Raw genomic sequence first — 16,611 nt, 5'->3', positions numbered from 1 at the left:
GAAGCATTTTCACATGGGACAAAGACACAGGAAACGCTTTTTAGAAATAAATAGGTTTATTCTAAAATGAATCCAAATAATTAAAACTATAGGAGAGGATATTAAGGAGAGATTATGATAAAAAGGAAAGCACAAGAGAAAGTAAGGCAAAACTTTCATTTGGGCCAAATCAAGAAAAGATTCTCAAAATCCTGACTTCTGCCTACCCAGGCTATAGTTGGTGGCCATCAAATTAGACCTCAGTCATTATTTCTGTCATTACTGAGTGGAGCTGAAAGCTCTCATTGCTACCAAGATCCCACAGAGAAAGCAAAGGGCCCTACAGCTGTATGGAGCAGCCATAAGCATCCCAGATATGGCTCCTTAGGGGGACCAGGCCTCCTCCTCCAAGCATGTCCTGCCCCTTCTTCCCCTGCAGGGTGGGGAACCTGTGCCCTCAAGGCCACATGTGGGCCTCCAGATCCCCACGTGCGGCCCCTCGACTAAATCCAAACTTTATCCAAACTAAATCCAAATCCAAACTAAATCCAAACCCCTTTATTAAGGATTTGTTCTGTAAAATTTGGATTCAGTCAAAAAGCCTCACTCAAGGGCCCAGAAGGCCACACGTGGTCCCGAGACTACAGGTTCTCCACTCTGCTAGGGTTTATAGGTGCTCAAGGGAAGGAGGCCACTTGGCAGAAAACTATAGCAAAGACAGCACTCCTTGTCTTGATTCTGGCAAAGTCTGAATGGGCTGAAAGCCAAAACAGAAAGGTGAGTTACCTGAATGACAGCCTTCAGACCCTGAGTCTTTGGAAAGACTTTTTATTTATCATGGCATAAGATGCCCAGTGGTTGAATGTGTGAAGATCATCTGAGAAGCACTATCGGCTCCTAAACCAAATGCAGGGTTTGGGCCAGTGGCCTTCGGTTAGACAGAGCCACACCGCCCAGCTGGCTGGAGACCACCAAGATGGGCTCAATCCATCATGAAGGTGTAAACTGATGTGGATGATGAAGATGGCAGAAAACGTGACAGGGCCCTGGCCCTGGGGAACTAAGGACCTGAACTCTAGACCTCCCTGAAACAGGTATGACCACCATTCCTCAGTAGAGACCAATCAGCCACCTATGAGAGTGCCTGGAAATTGGCCAGATTGCTGCTCTCCTATGTCTGTTTCTTGGCCCTAATATCAGTGGTCTCACACACACCCATCTCACCACCAGAGGGCGATCTCTCACCAGCAGCCCATTCAAGCTGCCAGGGCCCCATTTGTGATCTTGCATGTGTGCCCAAGCAATGCAATGAATGCAACCATCCACAGTGATTACAGTTTGGGTCATTTAATTATTTAATTGCTTTTTAAGAGATTATTGCTGCAATTAGGAAGGGAGCACTGAGATGGGAAGGGAAGAGGTTAGAAAAGATGGAGAGAAGATTTAAAAGAAGTACCATTTTCCAAGTATAAAACTGGTAATATTAAAAGTGACATGGCAGTATATTCACACAACTACTTCTAATGCAGAAACAAGACAGTACAGTGTTTGCAGAGGCCAACGTGACATCTGCAAGCAATATGATACTATTAAAGACTCTCAACCCACCTCTGCCACAGACTAGATATTACTACGGACACAGATGCATAAATACACACAAGATGACAAGCCTATAAGAGTGTTAAGTCAAACTAAGGCTCTTAATCATAAATTAAAGTGGCTACAGTAGGTCCCTTTGAAAAATACCCTGTCCCCCTGGCACCAATGTTGTCACAGCACAGAGGAAGTGAGCGGCTCAGGGGTCTGGTCCTGGGGAGACGCTGGAAGCATCTGCACGCGATGTAGGGCACAAGCTCCTCCACTGTAGCAGCTGGCAAGCCACAGTGGTGCCTGCTGCACCCAGCGTTGAGGTTCTGGGTCCCTGGACTTCCTCCAACATAAAGCACTGGGGACCCAAGATGATTCACTCACAGCTCCAACCACAACTGCTCTCTCAAGAAGGTGCCCGCCAGTTCAGCAACTGAGAGGAAACATGTGACTCCCATGTCCTACGGATCTCAGCTACTTCCTCTGACACACATGCACACAAACATCAACCACTTTTGGAACCCACAATGTACTGCAGAACAAACGGGAAGTAAGCACACACATACATACCCTATCGGCCCTGCAAGAACATGGCCAGCTAGTCACAGATGTTGGGTAAGTACAGTGCTAAAGAGCACTTCAGACAAACACGCTAAGGAGCTTGAGGAGCAGTCTGGTAGCCTTGGCTCTCCTGGCCAGCATTCCCAGTGGGGAAGGCTAGAGGATACCAGCCTGGTGAGGCTGTATATTCAGGAGTCCCTGAGATAGGGAATGGAGCAGAGGAAAGTTTCTCCTGACATGTCCTATGCCTCCCCTACCCAAATAGAAACCTCAAAGACTGATGATCCATTCCCCCTGGGGTTGGGCCAGGAATAGCTCACTGCTCACTGCTAAGCAGAAAGGCACATGATATGATGTCATTAGAGCAGGAAGTGGCTCAACCTAGATCAGGGTCCCCTACAGGGGAGCAGAGGGTAGGAAGTGGGCACAGGGTTTGGTCCTGACCCTGCACCACCCTGAGCAACTAGTCTTATGAAGGAATTCCAGGCCCTAGGCCACAATGGCTGCCTGCCCAAATGTTTCTGTCCCTACGCTGCTCCCTTTTCAGGGCTGAGAAGCGCCCAGTACCTGAGACTAATCTGCCACAGTACTTTTGGAAGCTGAATAAAAGGGAGGGGGCAGGAAGAACACACTAGCAGAAAAACCTCTCACACCCACCTAGGGTAAGTCAAGGCAACTTGTGAAGGTGCTCTGAGCTGAGCTGTGCCTTCAAGCAAACATATTCACATTACATGATGGCTTAAAGCGACGGGGGAAGGGAGGACCACCACCAACTTTGGTGACATGTATTTGAATCTGGGTGCCATCCTGCTCTGATATGCAGGGAAGTATAGAAAGGGTCTGGTTTCTGCTCATCACTAGTCCAGAAGAGGGCGCAGGTGTGTTCTGACTACTGCCAATTCAGGGAGGCAGCACCACAGTGAGAAGGTCCTAGATTCTCTGGAAACCATGTTCTCTTCCAAATCCATGGAAACCAGAACAGACCAGTGGGAGCATCACCTCACACAAGAATCTTCAAAGATGGTGACAACTAAGTGTCAAACATGGACTGAAAGCACGGAAGAGACCACTCCGAATGGACCAACCCAAACCCTGCCTTGGTAGACTGAGCGGACAGACTCAACCGCTCCAATCCTGCATAATAGGGAACGATGGCCTGGTGGGTCTGTGTCCTGGAGAAATAAAACGAGTTGCACTAAAAGTGAGTCTAAGAGAGACAACTAACCTAAGAGGAGGGCTGAATAAGCCTCCCGCTTAAAGTACACCTAACACCCACCTGGGGAAACATCTGTTACATAAATCTTTCTATCTGACCAGCCAAAACATCTGCCTGAGGTAAGGAATAAACTCTTCTGCTCTCATGAACTGTACCCCAGCTTCCCTAAGGAATCAGGACAGGTCAGAGCCGCCACACATGATTAAGTGAAGCTAAAAGCTAGAGAAGTTAGAGGAGGAAATGGTTAAAACAATCCCTAGGGTAACATTTCTAACAAGGGCAAAATCATTACATAATGGAATCCTTCCGAGTCTTCAAATTAAAATCCACAAAAAGGTGACAAAAGGAGGAACAAGAATCCTGAAGATGAAGCTGTCTCGTGGTCTATTTTGTGCTCTGTGGAGCAAGACCAGATGTCAAAGTCGTGCGTGACCTGTTCCACACTCCAGAACCTTCTGAAGGCCAGAAGCCCCTCAGGGACTACAAAGGGTCCAAGCTCAGCGGGGCTTTGGAGAGCCATTCATCTGGCTGCCCTGCGGGAGAGTGTCTGTGCTGTACAAGCAGTCCAGGAAATCAGAGGACAATTCCGCAATCAGATCCCTGTCAACGGTTGTCTGGACCATGCCGTAGATGGCACCCTACAAATCCAATCAATGGCACTGTTAGTGAGGATGGGTACAGGAAAGGACAAGGCTGTGGGGACAGTCCCCTCCTCCCCCAGTCCCAGCTTTCCACACGCACTGCCCCTACCCATGCCCATCTCCACCCAGGGAATCCCATCATTCTGTCAGTAAAACAGCTGGTATAGTGAATTTTTCATAGGTACTTTCCAGTCTGTCTTTCTGCATAAAGGAACTATCCTATGGGATTTGCTGTAGAAAATTCCAGAGAAAACATGTTTATTGCCTTCCCTGTGTGAAAATTTTCTTTTCAAATGGACACTACCACCACCTGGTTTTGTAAAGCCATTTCTAATTTATGCTTTATATATATAGTGTGTCTCATTTGAGACTTTCAAAACCCCTGGGAATAAGTGAGGCAGAGATCATGGGCTCCAATTAACAAATAAAAAGAGTTTGTGGCTAAGGGGGCAGAGGCAGGAACAGACTCCAGGTCATCTGATTCTTTCAGACCCTCTACCAACACCTGAGTTTCCAAGGGAAGAAAAAACTCCAAGTGTCCCTACCAGGCCTGTGGTCTTCGCTTTAGGATTCTTCATGATTTGGGTGACAGATTCCCGGATGTCCTTTAGGAACTGTATGGCTACTCGCTTCCGGGTGTGTACTGATGTGATGCAGAAATGAATACTATGGGAGAAGAAAGAGAGGGGGAGAGGGGCAGAGAGAGATGGATGAACCTTGAAAAAATAAACAATGTTCTAAAACAAAGCAACCCCAATACAGGAATGTATTGGTTGCCTCTGTGCATTACTTCTGACAAGTGCAGTCATCCAAGTTGCTCCCAGCCCTGGGAGTCGGGGCTGTCAAATATTTGGGCTGCCAAGCATGGGCTGGCACTTCTCAGCATAACCAAGAACTGTCCTGCTAGAATGAGCACAGCTGGTTGTCTGTCCCTCCCCTCCCCATCACTATTCCTGTAATGTAGAACCAATGGGACACTTGTAACCTTAGACGGTCAGCGCTCATGGGCCCTTGTGGGGACAGGGCCAAATGGCTGGGATCTAGAAGGACTTCGGGGCAAAGAAGAAACTCTCTAACTCATCCTGGAGGGAGGACAGGGTTTAGTGGAGTTGTGGAGAGGAAGAGTGATAGTCTAGATGGGATTGGCAACACGCCAACAAGTGAAAGGGGAAGCTGTACATGAAGCCAGGCACAGACCTATTCAGGTGGAGTATTTACCTAAAGGATTTATTCACCTGGAGGATTAGGTTAGGAAAGCATATTAAAGAAGAAGTAGCAGGCCTGAATAATTAGAGACTCTCTGGAGGGTTTTGAACTATATATTACCCAGGTAACAAGTATTTTACAAGAGCAATCTGATGGCTGTGTAAGAGGCAGATTGGAGAGTACAGAGGCTAGAGAGTGGGAGGAAAACCTCATGGAGCGACCACTGGTCTCAGGGACTGCCACCTAATTCTGCCAGAATTTAAAGCTAATGGTCTTGTTCTTTCTATCTAACAACTCAGGGTGGCAAGACAGAAATCCTTTAGATCCTACAATTGCTACCAAAGTGCTAGGCTCGAGCAGTCAAACTCTAAGGTACCTCAGGTCACCTTGCTACCCAAGTTCTTCCAAAGTCATGGAGCAACGGAAGGGAAACTGGCTTCTTCAGGCTTACCTGGGTGGGAACTGCAACTGGTTCAGGCTCCACCCCTTAGCAGTCATCAGGTTATACAGTCGGTAGATGTCAAAATCACGGGAGCCCAAAGCAATGACTGATACTTGGGGATTCCCCAAAACAAAGATGCCTTTGATATTTTCTAGTCTGAAAACAAAACAAATATAAAAAAAAAAAAAAGAAGAAGAAAAAGGAAATTCAGCCACATATATTCCTCTGTTCATCATCTCTTAAATCATCCAAAGTCTTCCTTATAATGAACACCATCTAACCTTTTGGAGCTTTAGTCTTCTTATCTTCTAAAATAAGGCTAGACTGTGATCAGTGGTTTTTATGGAGATCAGAATCACAGACAGAACATGAAAAATATTCCAAGGCCCAAACCCCATCTGGATCTAATGAATCAGAATCACTGACTTCTAACCTGCCTACCCAACTCCCAGTTATATTCCCCTAGGGGTATCTGAAGCATAAAAGATATACTAAAAAAAAATTTCTGGAAAAATAATCCCTCCATCTCTACAGTTCTAAGAAATTATATTTAATTCCTAAAGCAAGAAATGGTACAGCGGTTCTCAACGGATGGCCCTATCAGAACCATATGAGGATCTTTCTCAAATGAGAAATGCCTATTGGCAGCTTTCCTTCCCCCTCAAGATTCTGAAAAGGCCTCGCAGTCCTGGTGACTGACAGACAGGCAGGTCATACGGGAATAGATCTGTTAGACAGAGCATGCAGCCAGTTCCAGCCTTGGCTTAACCCTAGATTTTATCATCCTCCCTGCCCCCTTCCTTCTGACCTATTTCCAATTCTTTTCTTATTCCAATGAGTCTTCAAGTATGATTCCTGGACCAGTAGTAGCATCAGTATCTCCTGGGAACTTACTAGAAATGGAAATGTTCACACATCATCCCAGATCTACTAAATCAGAAACTCTACGAGTGGGGCCCAGTTATCCGTGCTTCACCAAGCCCTCCAGTGATTGGGATAGATGCACAAGTTTGGGAACTTCTATCTTAACCATTAAACTGTACATAAGCATTAGGCTAAGAGATGCCAGTTGTTAAGACATCCTTAGAGATGACACAACCTTCAAATGAAGCCCCTGTCTCTGAAGACCCTCCAAAAGTCACAGCAGAGAAAAGGAGCTTCTCCCAGGCCAGCACCACACTCCCAAGCTGCTGTCCTAAACCCATGCTCTCCCGAGAGATGGCAAATGGGCGAGGGTATGGGTACTTAGCCAGGCAGATGCCTTGAGCCTACGAGTAGAAAAAGCAAGAGACAAGGCAGAATCCCAATCTTCCACACATACTCTGACTTGAGGAAGCGAGCAGTTTTGATGATCTGTCTGGTAGCTTCAACATAGCCGTTCTCACCGAAGTACATCAAGGCAGCCCAACAAGCTGCACTGATGCCACCAGGCCGTGAGCCTGCCACGGTTGGGGAAGCATAGATGCCCCCTGGCCAATCTGTAGCAACGAAGAATTGATAGTTCCTGTACTTCTTCTCACTGTATAACACCACTGAAGAGCCTTTGGGGGCATAGCCATACTGAAGAGGAAGAAGCAGAGAGGTGAGAGTGCAGTTCTGTCTGGCAGACCTTGTCCCAAAACTCTCATCATGCAAAGGAATTCCTACTCACTTGTCAGTTTCCCTGTAACGTTTCCCACTTGCTTTACGGGTTCAAACTTAAAATGGTAGAGGGTAGAAGGAATTCAAGGCATGGATGCCTCTATGTTAGGGATGAGGAATTTGAGGCCCAGGGAAGAACAGTGTCTTGCCCTAGTTAATGGATTTACTTCAGCTCTTGCCCAGCATGTGGTCTTCCTTATTTAAAATGCTTCTCTGGGGCAGTAGGTCAGGATGGAAACAAAGGTATGTTTCCAGTGGAAGCCAGGAAACAACAGAATTTAAGTCACCTGGAGCAACTTTTAAAATCACCATCTGACCCCCTTCCCATGTGTTTTGCTTACTATTACACTTCCTTTTTAAGAACATCATGGTACTTAGACTATAAAAGCTACTTAATCCAGCTTTAAAATTAACTATGTAATTGGCTTCTTTATAGAAAATGTACCTGCCTAATTAACTCTCACATGGAATTTCATTCCCTAAACCACACGGAAATGGATGGTTAAGGAAAAATGGCAAAGGAGCTTATCTGGGTAGAAGGTAAAACCAGATTCTGACTGATAATCTATCTGCTTGCAGATCATTTAGAGTTTGAAAAACACGTCTTCACTATACTTATGTTTGAAACAAACTCTGAAAATGCAACCAAAACAAGGCACATATTTCTGAAGTTGCTAATACTTCTTCCACATCTGAATATATGTTCAAAAGGGTTTCCAGCTGATGTAGACTTCGTCTTGGTCCCCCAAAGGTGGCAGGCATGGATATCTCCACTTTTTTAGGTTCATTTTTCTTGGGTTCCCAGGTTTCCTCTCCTCTCCCAAGGGACTCTCCCACCAACACCCTCCTGTCACGTAGGCTCAGGAGCCAGTGGCATAGGAGCTGCAGTACTAACATCTTCCCACCTTCTTAGGAACTCCAACAGCAACCCTCACCTCCTCCACCCTCCACCTCAAATACCTTCAAGGCTTCTGGGAACTTTTTTTTTTAAACAAGGGCCACAACACTAGTGTGCTCCAGTTACATAAGATCAGTGGATATGGTAATTCTCTTAGCCAATGAGATCAAGGTAATAGGTTCCTTTTCAGTCTTGCTTGTCACCTATACTCCTATGCCCCATCAACTGAACTAGCTGGCCTGGTGAGAGGAAAGAGCCAGATTTAACTTCACACTCTGGGGGAAGCTAATGCTTTAGCCAATTAATTTGTCAATAATAGTCAAAATAACCAACTGTTAACACTTGATCTCCTCCTTAGCTCACCTTATGGGTATCAGCTGAAATGCTGGTCACACCCTTCACCCGGAAATCAAATGGTTGCTCCAGCGGGTATCCTGCTTTCTCCATAAAGACAATGAGGAAGCCCCCCAGACAAGCGTCTACATGAAGAGGTATTTTGTATTTGACAGCCAGCTTGTTCCAAAAAACAAACAACATAAGAGAATTTCATTTAGAACCCCATAACAAAAACTTTGCAGGACATGGGTGGAAAGGTGGGCTATAAACACAGGCTATTTTGTACTACGCCCCTCATGATTTAAAAAAAACCAGCTATTTTTGACATTCCTAACAAAGTTTGTCTTTCAAGTGTATTTATTTTGCCTTTAAAATAATACATCTGAAATGTGATACCTATTTTATATTTAAATACATATGACTTCAAACTCCTTGCAAAATCAAGCAGGAAACGAGTAGGGCTCTGATTGAAGCTGCCTCTGGAGCAGGGGAAACAGTCCTGCTTTAGTTTTTTGCGGGTGCAGAGGGAGGGAGGAGGAGGTGCTGAGGGGCAGCCTGTGGAATACCACCCTCTGGTGGGCACGTTCCCACATGCAGATTATTTCCTGGCCCCAATCTAAAAGGAATACTATTTTAGAACATCCAGCTTAGCGAAAGGCCGAGGCCTTGTATTATCCCCTCTGCAGAGCAGAGGCTAGCAACTCTGAGGTTCCAAACAGAGCTGCACAGCTTACCCCAGGGCTGCTGAGAGCTATGTATGCATCACTACTGTGGTCAAACCCAGAATCAAAATCACTTCTAGGCCGGGCGCGGTGGCTTACGCCTGTAATCCTAGCTCTCTGGGAGGCCGAAGTGGGCGGATTGTTTGAGCTCAGGAGTTCAAAACCAGCCTGAGCAAGAGTGAGACCCCGTCTCCACTAAAAATTAGAAAGAAATTAATTGGACAACTAAAAATACATAGAAAAAAAAAAAATTAGCCGAGCATGGTGGCGCACGCCTGTAGTCCCAGCTACCAGGGAGGCTGAGGCAGTAGGATCACTTGAGCCCAGAAGTTTGTGGTTGCTGTGAGCTAGGCTAACGCCACGGCACTCACTCTAGCCAGGGCAACAGAGTGAGACTCTGTCTCAAAAAAAAAAAAAAAAAAAAATCACTTCTATTTGCCAAGTTCTGCACCATCTCGATTTGACTGCCAGGGTAGCCCATTTTGCCCATGTACCTTGGCCACTTCAAGGACAGGATCTATCACACCATGAGGAAACTGTGGGACAGAACACACGAGCATGGCAGTGTTGCTGGAGATGGCTCTTCTCATTGCCTAGGGATTTAAAGTTTAAAGGAGAATGAGAATCTATGTCACAATTACTCTTCTCTGCTGCCAAGAACAACCTGGGCTGCCAGCTCAGAGTTCCAGTTCCACTAATGCCTTCAGCACTCCAACCAGGGAGAAGACTGCCTCCCCACCGTGGCAGCAGGATGCACACAAATCCAGACAGGTCCATTTGGGGAAAACAGTCTGAGAGCACAAAATAAGAACAATACAATCACTGTGGGGATGGAAACAATATGAGCTAAGAGGCAAAAGAGCCAAAAGAGCCCCCACCCCGCAACCCACTAGCAGTGAAACCCTGAGTAAACTACTTCACTTCACTCTGTTTCCTCATCTGTGAATTGCAATAATATGATAGCTTCGCCGACCTCCTTGGACTGTCATAAGGCTCAAATGTGATTCTGATAGCACTGTGAAACTTGAAAGTTCCTCTACACAAATGCGAGAAATAAAAATAATTACTATTATAATGACAATGGTACTAATTCAGGCCAATTAAAATCACAGCAAGAGTCTTAAGGCAATGTTAGTCCATGCTTATTTTACAAACAGAGAAAAGAAAGGAAAGTGATGGCATTGATAGCAAAAACCCAGGTCTTTGAAGTCCCAAGTTAGGGACGAGATCATTTCCCTTTTAGATTTCATGAATCTATGAAAAGACTGAAGCTGGAGTCGATCCCCACTGCCAGTGGCGGTTTTTGATATTCTGGCTGCTCAGAGCCAGTGTGAGTGTGACTGAAGAAGCCAATCAGTGCGATGCACTTCCCGCTCTCAGAGACCAGGACAGACAGCAGGCCTTCCAGGGGGACTCACCCGCACATCCACCTCCATCATCTTGTTCAGTGGGACCCGCACAATCTTCATCCCAAAATAATTGGCTGCTTTGTCAAATGCAGCATGGGCACTTTGGGGAGCCACTCTAGATGACAGGGAAGAGGAAAATGAAATTCAGGCCAAAATAGGATTCAGGAGAGAACACAGCAGCTAATCTAAATCACCAAGAGTAAACTTCTGATTATTTTTCCTCAAATTATTCTAACTGTTTTTACCACTTTACTTTTCTTTTTAAGCATAAACAAAAAGAAGCCAACTGATTTTACTATAGAAACCTTCTCCCCTACTATTTAGGAAATCATTTTGACAACATAAAGGAGAACTCAGGAGTAATCCCACATCAAAGGATCCAAAGCACAACGTAGGGCTGACAGGTGAAAGTTAAGGGACAGAGAATTTGGGTAAGAGCAACATAAGGTAGAGCTTTCTAATGGCTGGCTACCCAAGGACAGGCATCTCGACGAGAAGCAAGCTTCCCAACACAACATATGTTCAAGCGCAAACGTACGACTGCTGGCCAGCACGTTAAAGCAGCAGGCAAGCTTCAGATCAGTGGACCCTTCCAACTCTGAAAGACCATGAATCTGCAAGAAACTAAAATCCCCATTTCCTCTACACGTTTGGGAGTAGTGTTTCAAATACTGTTGAAAGAGGAAATGGGGTCATAGGTAAATATTTGTTTTCAGACGTCTCTCAATTTCTCCACTCTTACAATTCATCTGTTCCCCTAAAGGGAGAAAAAAATCTCTACTGCTAAGTAAGTACCAAGAACCAAAGATTTATGTAAGAAGAAAGAATGGCAGCCTGACATATTCTCTTAGGCTAAATATGAATCATAGCACGAGACCACGTGTGACAAAAGCCTTAGTCACTGACGCTTGTGGGGAAGACATTAACCCAAAAGATGCAGCATAAACACACTGTACAAGGAGAGGGTCTACAGAAAAAAATGTAACCAAACATCAAAATTATGTTCACGGAAGCAATGTGGGTAAATCTCCAAAGAGTATTTTTTATTTTTCTCCCTAGAAAACAGCCCTCAGAAAAATATTCCTAGAGAGCACCCTGAGGCAGCCTATAATATTTAAGTGACTTTCACTGAATTAAGGAAGTAGAGAGCTTTCCTCAGGCTCCAGATAATTTACAATAAATATGACAGGATTCAAAGACATAGTCCCCTAACTCTGTCACTTTTGGGAAAAGGATCTCATCCCTGCTTATAGTATATGTCATGTATACATGTGGGGGCTTAGGAATGATCTTTAAAAATAACTAGCTGATCCATTTAGAATTTCACTGAATGTGAAAAGAGCAGGGTAGAGGGGACAGGGGAAAGAGGACTGAATTGCTAGAGGAAGAGAAGCAGCAGGAAACTGAACACATTACCAGGCTCAGTTTCATACAGCAATACTCCAAAGAGACAAATCTAAAAGGGGGAAAAACAGCCACACATACGTACATTTCTGGAGTTTTGATCCCCTTTGCAAAGGCCAGGCCCCGATAAGCTTTGCAGGCCATTAGTATGCTTTCTGTCCCCCCGGAGGTCACCTATAATAAAGAAGAGATGCCAACTGCTGGAGGAGAGTCAAAGATAGGTATCAGCACGTGCTTCCCGCCCTCACCTTGACAATGTGTGATGAAGAAACAGATAAGGACTTGGACACATGCTGCAGGGCAGATCCTGCTATGTCTTCCAGAAGGAAAATCTGGCTTTGCTGGCTAAGCCCGATCTTGGTTCAAGAGAAGAATAAAAATTACTAAATAAGAATGAGCAGAACCAGGCGCAGTGGGGTGCGCCTGAAGTCCCAGCTACTTGGGAGGCTAAGGTGGGAGGATCACTTGAACCCAGGAGTTTGAGACCAGCCTGGACAACACAGCAATACTCCATCCCCATTAAAAAAAAAAAAAAGAATGAGCAGAAACTCAGCACTATCTGCACAAATGTGCATTTGCCCAGATCCTACCTATTCATAATCCATTTACATTTCCACATTAATTCATCCATTTTCAGATAGAATAGGGCATTTTATGCCATTCAAAAGGATCAGGATAATTGATTTTAATTTAAATTTTCAATGCCTGTTGAGGAATGTGAAGCTGTGAAGTTACAATTCTAATAAACTGTGCAATAGATTAGAAGATCAAAAAGAAACACTCAGATTTCCCAAACTGAACTTGTGGTTTTGATGAGTTTCAATGACAGAAAAAGGCAGAAGTTTCTACATTGTGCCCTGAAGCTAGGCTTAGCCCTTCTGATAAACAAATTTCTTTGTCACAGTTCAAACAAAAAGACACAGTGGTCTTTTCATTCATCCTATTTTTCTCACTGGATTACAAACTCATTAAGGTAGGGACCGATCTGTTCATGACAATACCCCTGCTACCTAGCATTGTAGCTGACACCTAACAGAACCTCAGTCCACATTTCTTGACACCTCACTTGATTCTCAGTAAACTGTGACCAACACAGGCACGTCACGGCCACCTGGCTAATTTTTATAATATGTGAAAATGAATAATTTCAAAACAAACAAAAAGCCATACCACTGAGCTAGCTGGACATATCTTCTTAGATTTACCATCTCTGCAGATTCATACAATCTTACATAGGTTTTTCGTTTAACAGGTAAGAAAACAGCCCCTGAGAGATTAAAGCAGTTCACCCAATGTCATACATTAGCATCTGCTGATAAACAAAACTTTTTATGTTAGTGTAGCTTGATATAAGGTGGAATGAGAAAGGGATGATTACTGAACTTTCCTAAAATAATATCCACATATAAGGCAAAAAATACCATTAGATACAAATATCCAGTGGTCAGTAGTTGTATGAATGATCAGCTGAGAAAAGTTAATTTATTTTTTGACTCAAGAAGTCTTTATGAAACACATGACCATCACCCACAAAATAATGCACTGGAGCATGGGACACTTGTCTGTAGGTCTCTTCATTTCTATGCTGGAGAAGACAAAGTACTTATAGTTGAGGTTGAGGTCAGCTGTGCAAATCAGCAGCATGTCCTGTGATCTAGCTTTACCTCGGAATGTCACATGAGGAGCCAAACCAGCTGTGAAGAAAGTCAGGAAAGGGCCAGCAAAGTCTAAGTCTCCAGCGCGTCAATCTCTTACTAAGGTCCGGTAATGACCTAAGCAAAAATATTTCTAAATTCCTAGTCGCCCACTGCATGTGTGCTATTTTTAGTCCAATAACTAATCAAAACAACATCATTATTTGTTAGGTAAGCACCAGTGTACTGTGAAGGCAGAAATACCTAAATTCTACTTCTAATTTTTATTCCTGATCCCTAAATTCTGTGTTTAAAAATGCTGTTCCTCTCCCACTTCCCTCTACCCCTACTAACCAAAGGAAAACAAAAATTGTGAAGTGAGAAAGTGGAGGCCTTAGTAATTACTTGTTACATTATTCAATTTCTTTCAACATGTATAAAAACTCTCACTCTAACATATGATATTAGCACAAGCCAAGAATGTCTCACATGGTAACCTAATTTCTTTTAGTGTATGAAGTCACCTCTCAGCCACTGCAACTGAGGCAAATGAACAGAAGGAAAGATAGTTTAAAGCTGATGAATGAAGAACAAGAAGAGCTCAGGCTCCTTGGCTGGGAACAGTCTAAAGACCGCCCGGCTATTGGCCCTGTCTTCTTGCTTCCTACCTCTGAACACTGTACTCTTTCTTCACCAAAAGCAGCTCATTGAGAGAGAGACAGAGAGATATATGAAGAGAAAGAAAGACAGACAGAGACTAAGGGGGGAGAGTGAGACAGGGAAAGAGAGAGACACATAATAGCAGAGCTAATTAGGTATAAAGTCTAAATATTAGAAGAGATTGGGAATCAGATTCTTTCTTTCTCCTGATCCTGACACATCCTCTGAAGAAGATCATAATGGCAGAGACATGGTTTAACTGTAGCAATGCAAAAGACCCCTGTAGGATGGGACTTCTGGATTAAGATGGAAAACTGAAACTACTTCACAGATTTTCTCTCCCCAAATACCTGAAAGAATAAGGGCAGGGGGGTGGGGAAGAGTCAAAACCTACAATAAAAACAAAGAAAGAGAGATAATCTAATACCATAAATGTCAAATACTGGCAATCAAAAAAAGGAAAAAAAAAAGAAAGAAACAGTGAGGCACAGCAGAGAGCAGAGGTACAACAAAATGTATTAATAGTTCCTAATCAGCCCTGGAAATTGTACTAGGGAGTCAGCAAAATCTGAGAATTCTCATTTATAGTCCCCAAATCTGCAGAGAAGCAAGCGGGGAGGTTTTCCTTCTTTCTCTTCTCATCAGCGAGTGGTAGCATGGCTGCTAGGGAAAAAGGAGCAAAATGAGGAGAGAACATCAGGACTGACTCAGAGTGAAGACTTCAGGGATGCAAGATTGATTAAAGAAATAATCAAAGCTCAAAGGGAATTATTCTCTTCCAAGTAGGCACAGTGAACTCTGACAAGTAACTTTCAATAGAATCTCAGAAGAAAAGAACTAGATATTCTAATACAGGCAGAACAAAGCTTTAGCTGAGCCCTGCCCGTAACCAAATGGTGTCAGACAAGACACCACCCACCATGCACGAGAACAAGTAGAGCCTCTGGAGAAGGCCACCTCAGGATGAGCCAGGACGGAAGAAAATGGCACTGCAGCTATGCAAACCACTAAAAGGGAAAAAAAGATAGTATGCAGTGTGTAAAATGAAAGCCCAATTTCGATGGAAACCAGCTAAGGGACAGAAGGAAACTCCTCATAACTGTTTCTCACTATAGGACAATATCATAAGAACATGCACTCAAGAAAACAAGAGTTCAAAAACTGGACAATGAAACAACAGCATGAGCTAGCAAACAGCGCCCATAAAGAACTAATACCTGCATTAAGGATAGCAAGAACAGAATAAACACTGCTGAGAATAAAAATACTGACTTTGAGGACAAGGTCTGAGATAAGCTTAGTGAATCGAATAAAAAAGGTGGAGACTGAGAGATCAATGCCACTCCTAACCTGGAGAACCATGTTCATCCGGCCAGTCAGATACAATCAAAAGGCATTCAGAGAATGACTGGGATGGATGGAAATCTGTGAGATCTTATGAACAGCTGCGTAATCTAGAATAAAATGTGGGGAAGAGAGTTCAGGGGGAAAGGGGCTTTCAAATATACAAGGTCTGTCACGTGGAAAAAAAATTATGGAATGTCTATTTCCAGCAATATAGATTATAAACCTCAAGTAACACTCCTAACTGAAATAACTAAAAAGCTTGATAAAACATCAGAAAAGAACTTCTTTATATCCATAACTGAACTAAAATAAAGAAATATAATAAACCTCAAAACAAAGCAAAATCAAGAATCCTGCAAGATCAGTGAGTGCTAAAGCTAGCTTTCACCCTGAGGGTGGTGCCACCCCTAGGGATCTCAAACTCCCACACTGACCAATGAACAGAGTATGGATCAGGAGATAAATTTAGGGCCTGCCAAAGGTAAGAAGTCCAATAGGAGATGGCTGAAAAAACACACACTTTCAAGTGTACGAGAAAGAAAACCCATTAGCACAGAAGAGGATAGCAAGGAAAATTGCTTTTCTAAGTCTTGATACTGAATTAAAGGAAAATAAGAATCTCTCAAGAACGTATAACAAGACAGCCTTTATGTGAGTTTGTGGTCTGAATCCATGCTTGCTCTGTGGTACAAAATGATAAGCTGAGAATCTGACTTAAATTGGTTCCAATATAGTGGCAATCCCCAGCAACTGGCAAAAGGAATTATAAATCTTCTCTGGAAGAACTTAACTTCAATCTAGGCCTCAAAGAATCCCTATAAGTTTCCAGAAAAATGAGTGGCTCCTATGGTTAAAAAAAAAAAATCATAAATATTATATAAGGAAACAAGACACCATGAGTGAAACCAGCAGAATCAGACAGGTAAGG

General features: G+C 43.7%; 1 protein-coding gene across 1 annotated transcript in view; it reads right to left on the bottom strand.

The window, feature by feature from the left end:
- Positions 1-1,310: 1,310 nt before the first annotated feature.
- The window catches only part of SGPL1 (sphingosine-1-phosphate lyase 1), a 112,763-nt gene continuing 97,462 nt past the window's right edge, over positions 1,311-16,611 (bottom strand). The window contains exons 7-14 of the mRNA XM_012663963.1: positions 12,128-12,216; positions 10,648-10,753; positions 9,724-9,822; positions 8,535-8,684; positions 6,954-7,192; positions 5,642-5,788; positions 4,530-4,650; positions 1,311-3,981 (exon numbers count right to left, since the gene is read on the bottom strand). Of these exons, the coding sequence (XP_012519417.1) occupies positions 3,841-3,981; positions 4,530-4,650; positions 5,642-5,788; positions 6,954-7,192; positions 8,535-8,684; positions 9,724-9,822; positions 10,648-10,753; positions 12,128-12,216 (1,092 nt within the window). The 3' untranslated portion in view covers positions 1,311-3,840. The remainder of the gene's footprint in view (positions 3,982-4,529; positions 4,651-5,641; positions 5,789-6,953; positions 7,193-8,534; positions 8,685-9,723; positions 9,823-10,647; positions 10,754-12,127; positions 12,217-16,611) is intronic.

This window comes from Propithecus coquereli, unplaced genomic scaffold (assembly GCF_000956105.1).
Source record: "Propithecus coquereli isolate 6110/MARCELLA unplaced genomic scaffold, Pcoq_1.0 Scaffold846, whole genome shotgun sequence".
NCBI classification, from domain to species: domain Eukaryota; kingdom Metazoa; phylum Chordata; class Mammalia; order Primates; family Indriidae; genus Propithecus; species Propithecus coquereli.
The sequence above is the reverse complement of the archived record's forward strand: the minus strand, read 5'-3'. Positions and strand labels throughout refer to the sequence as shown.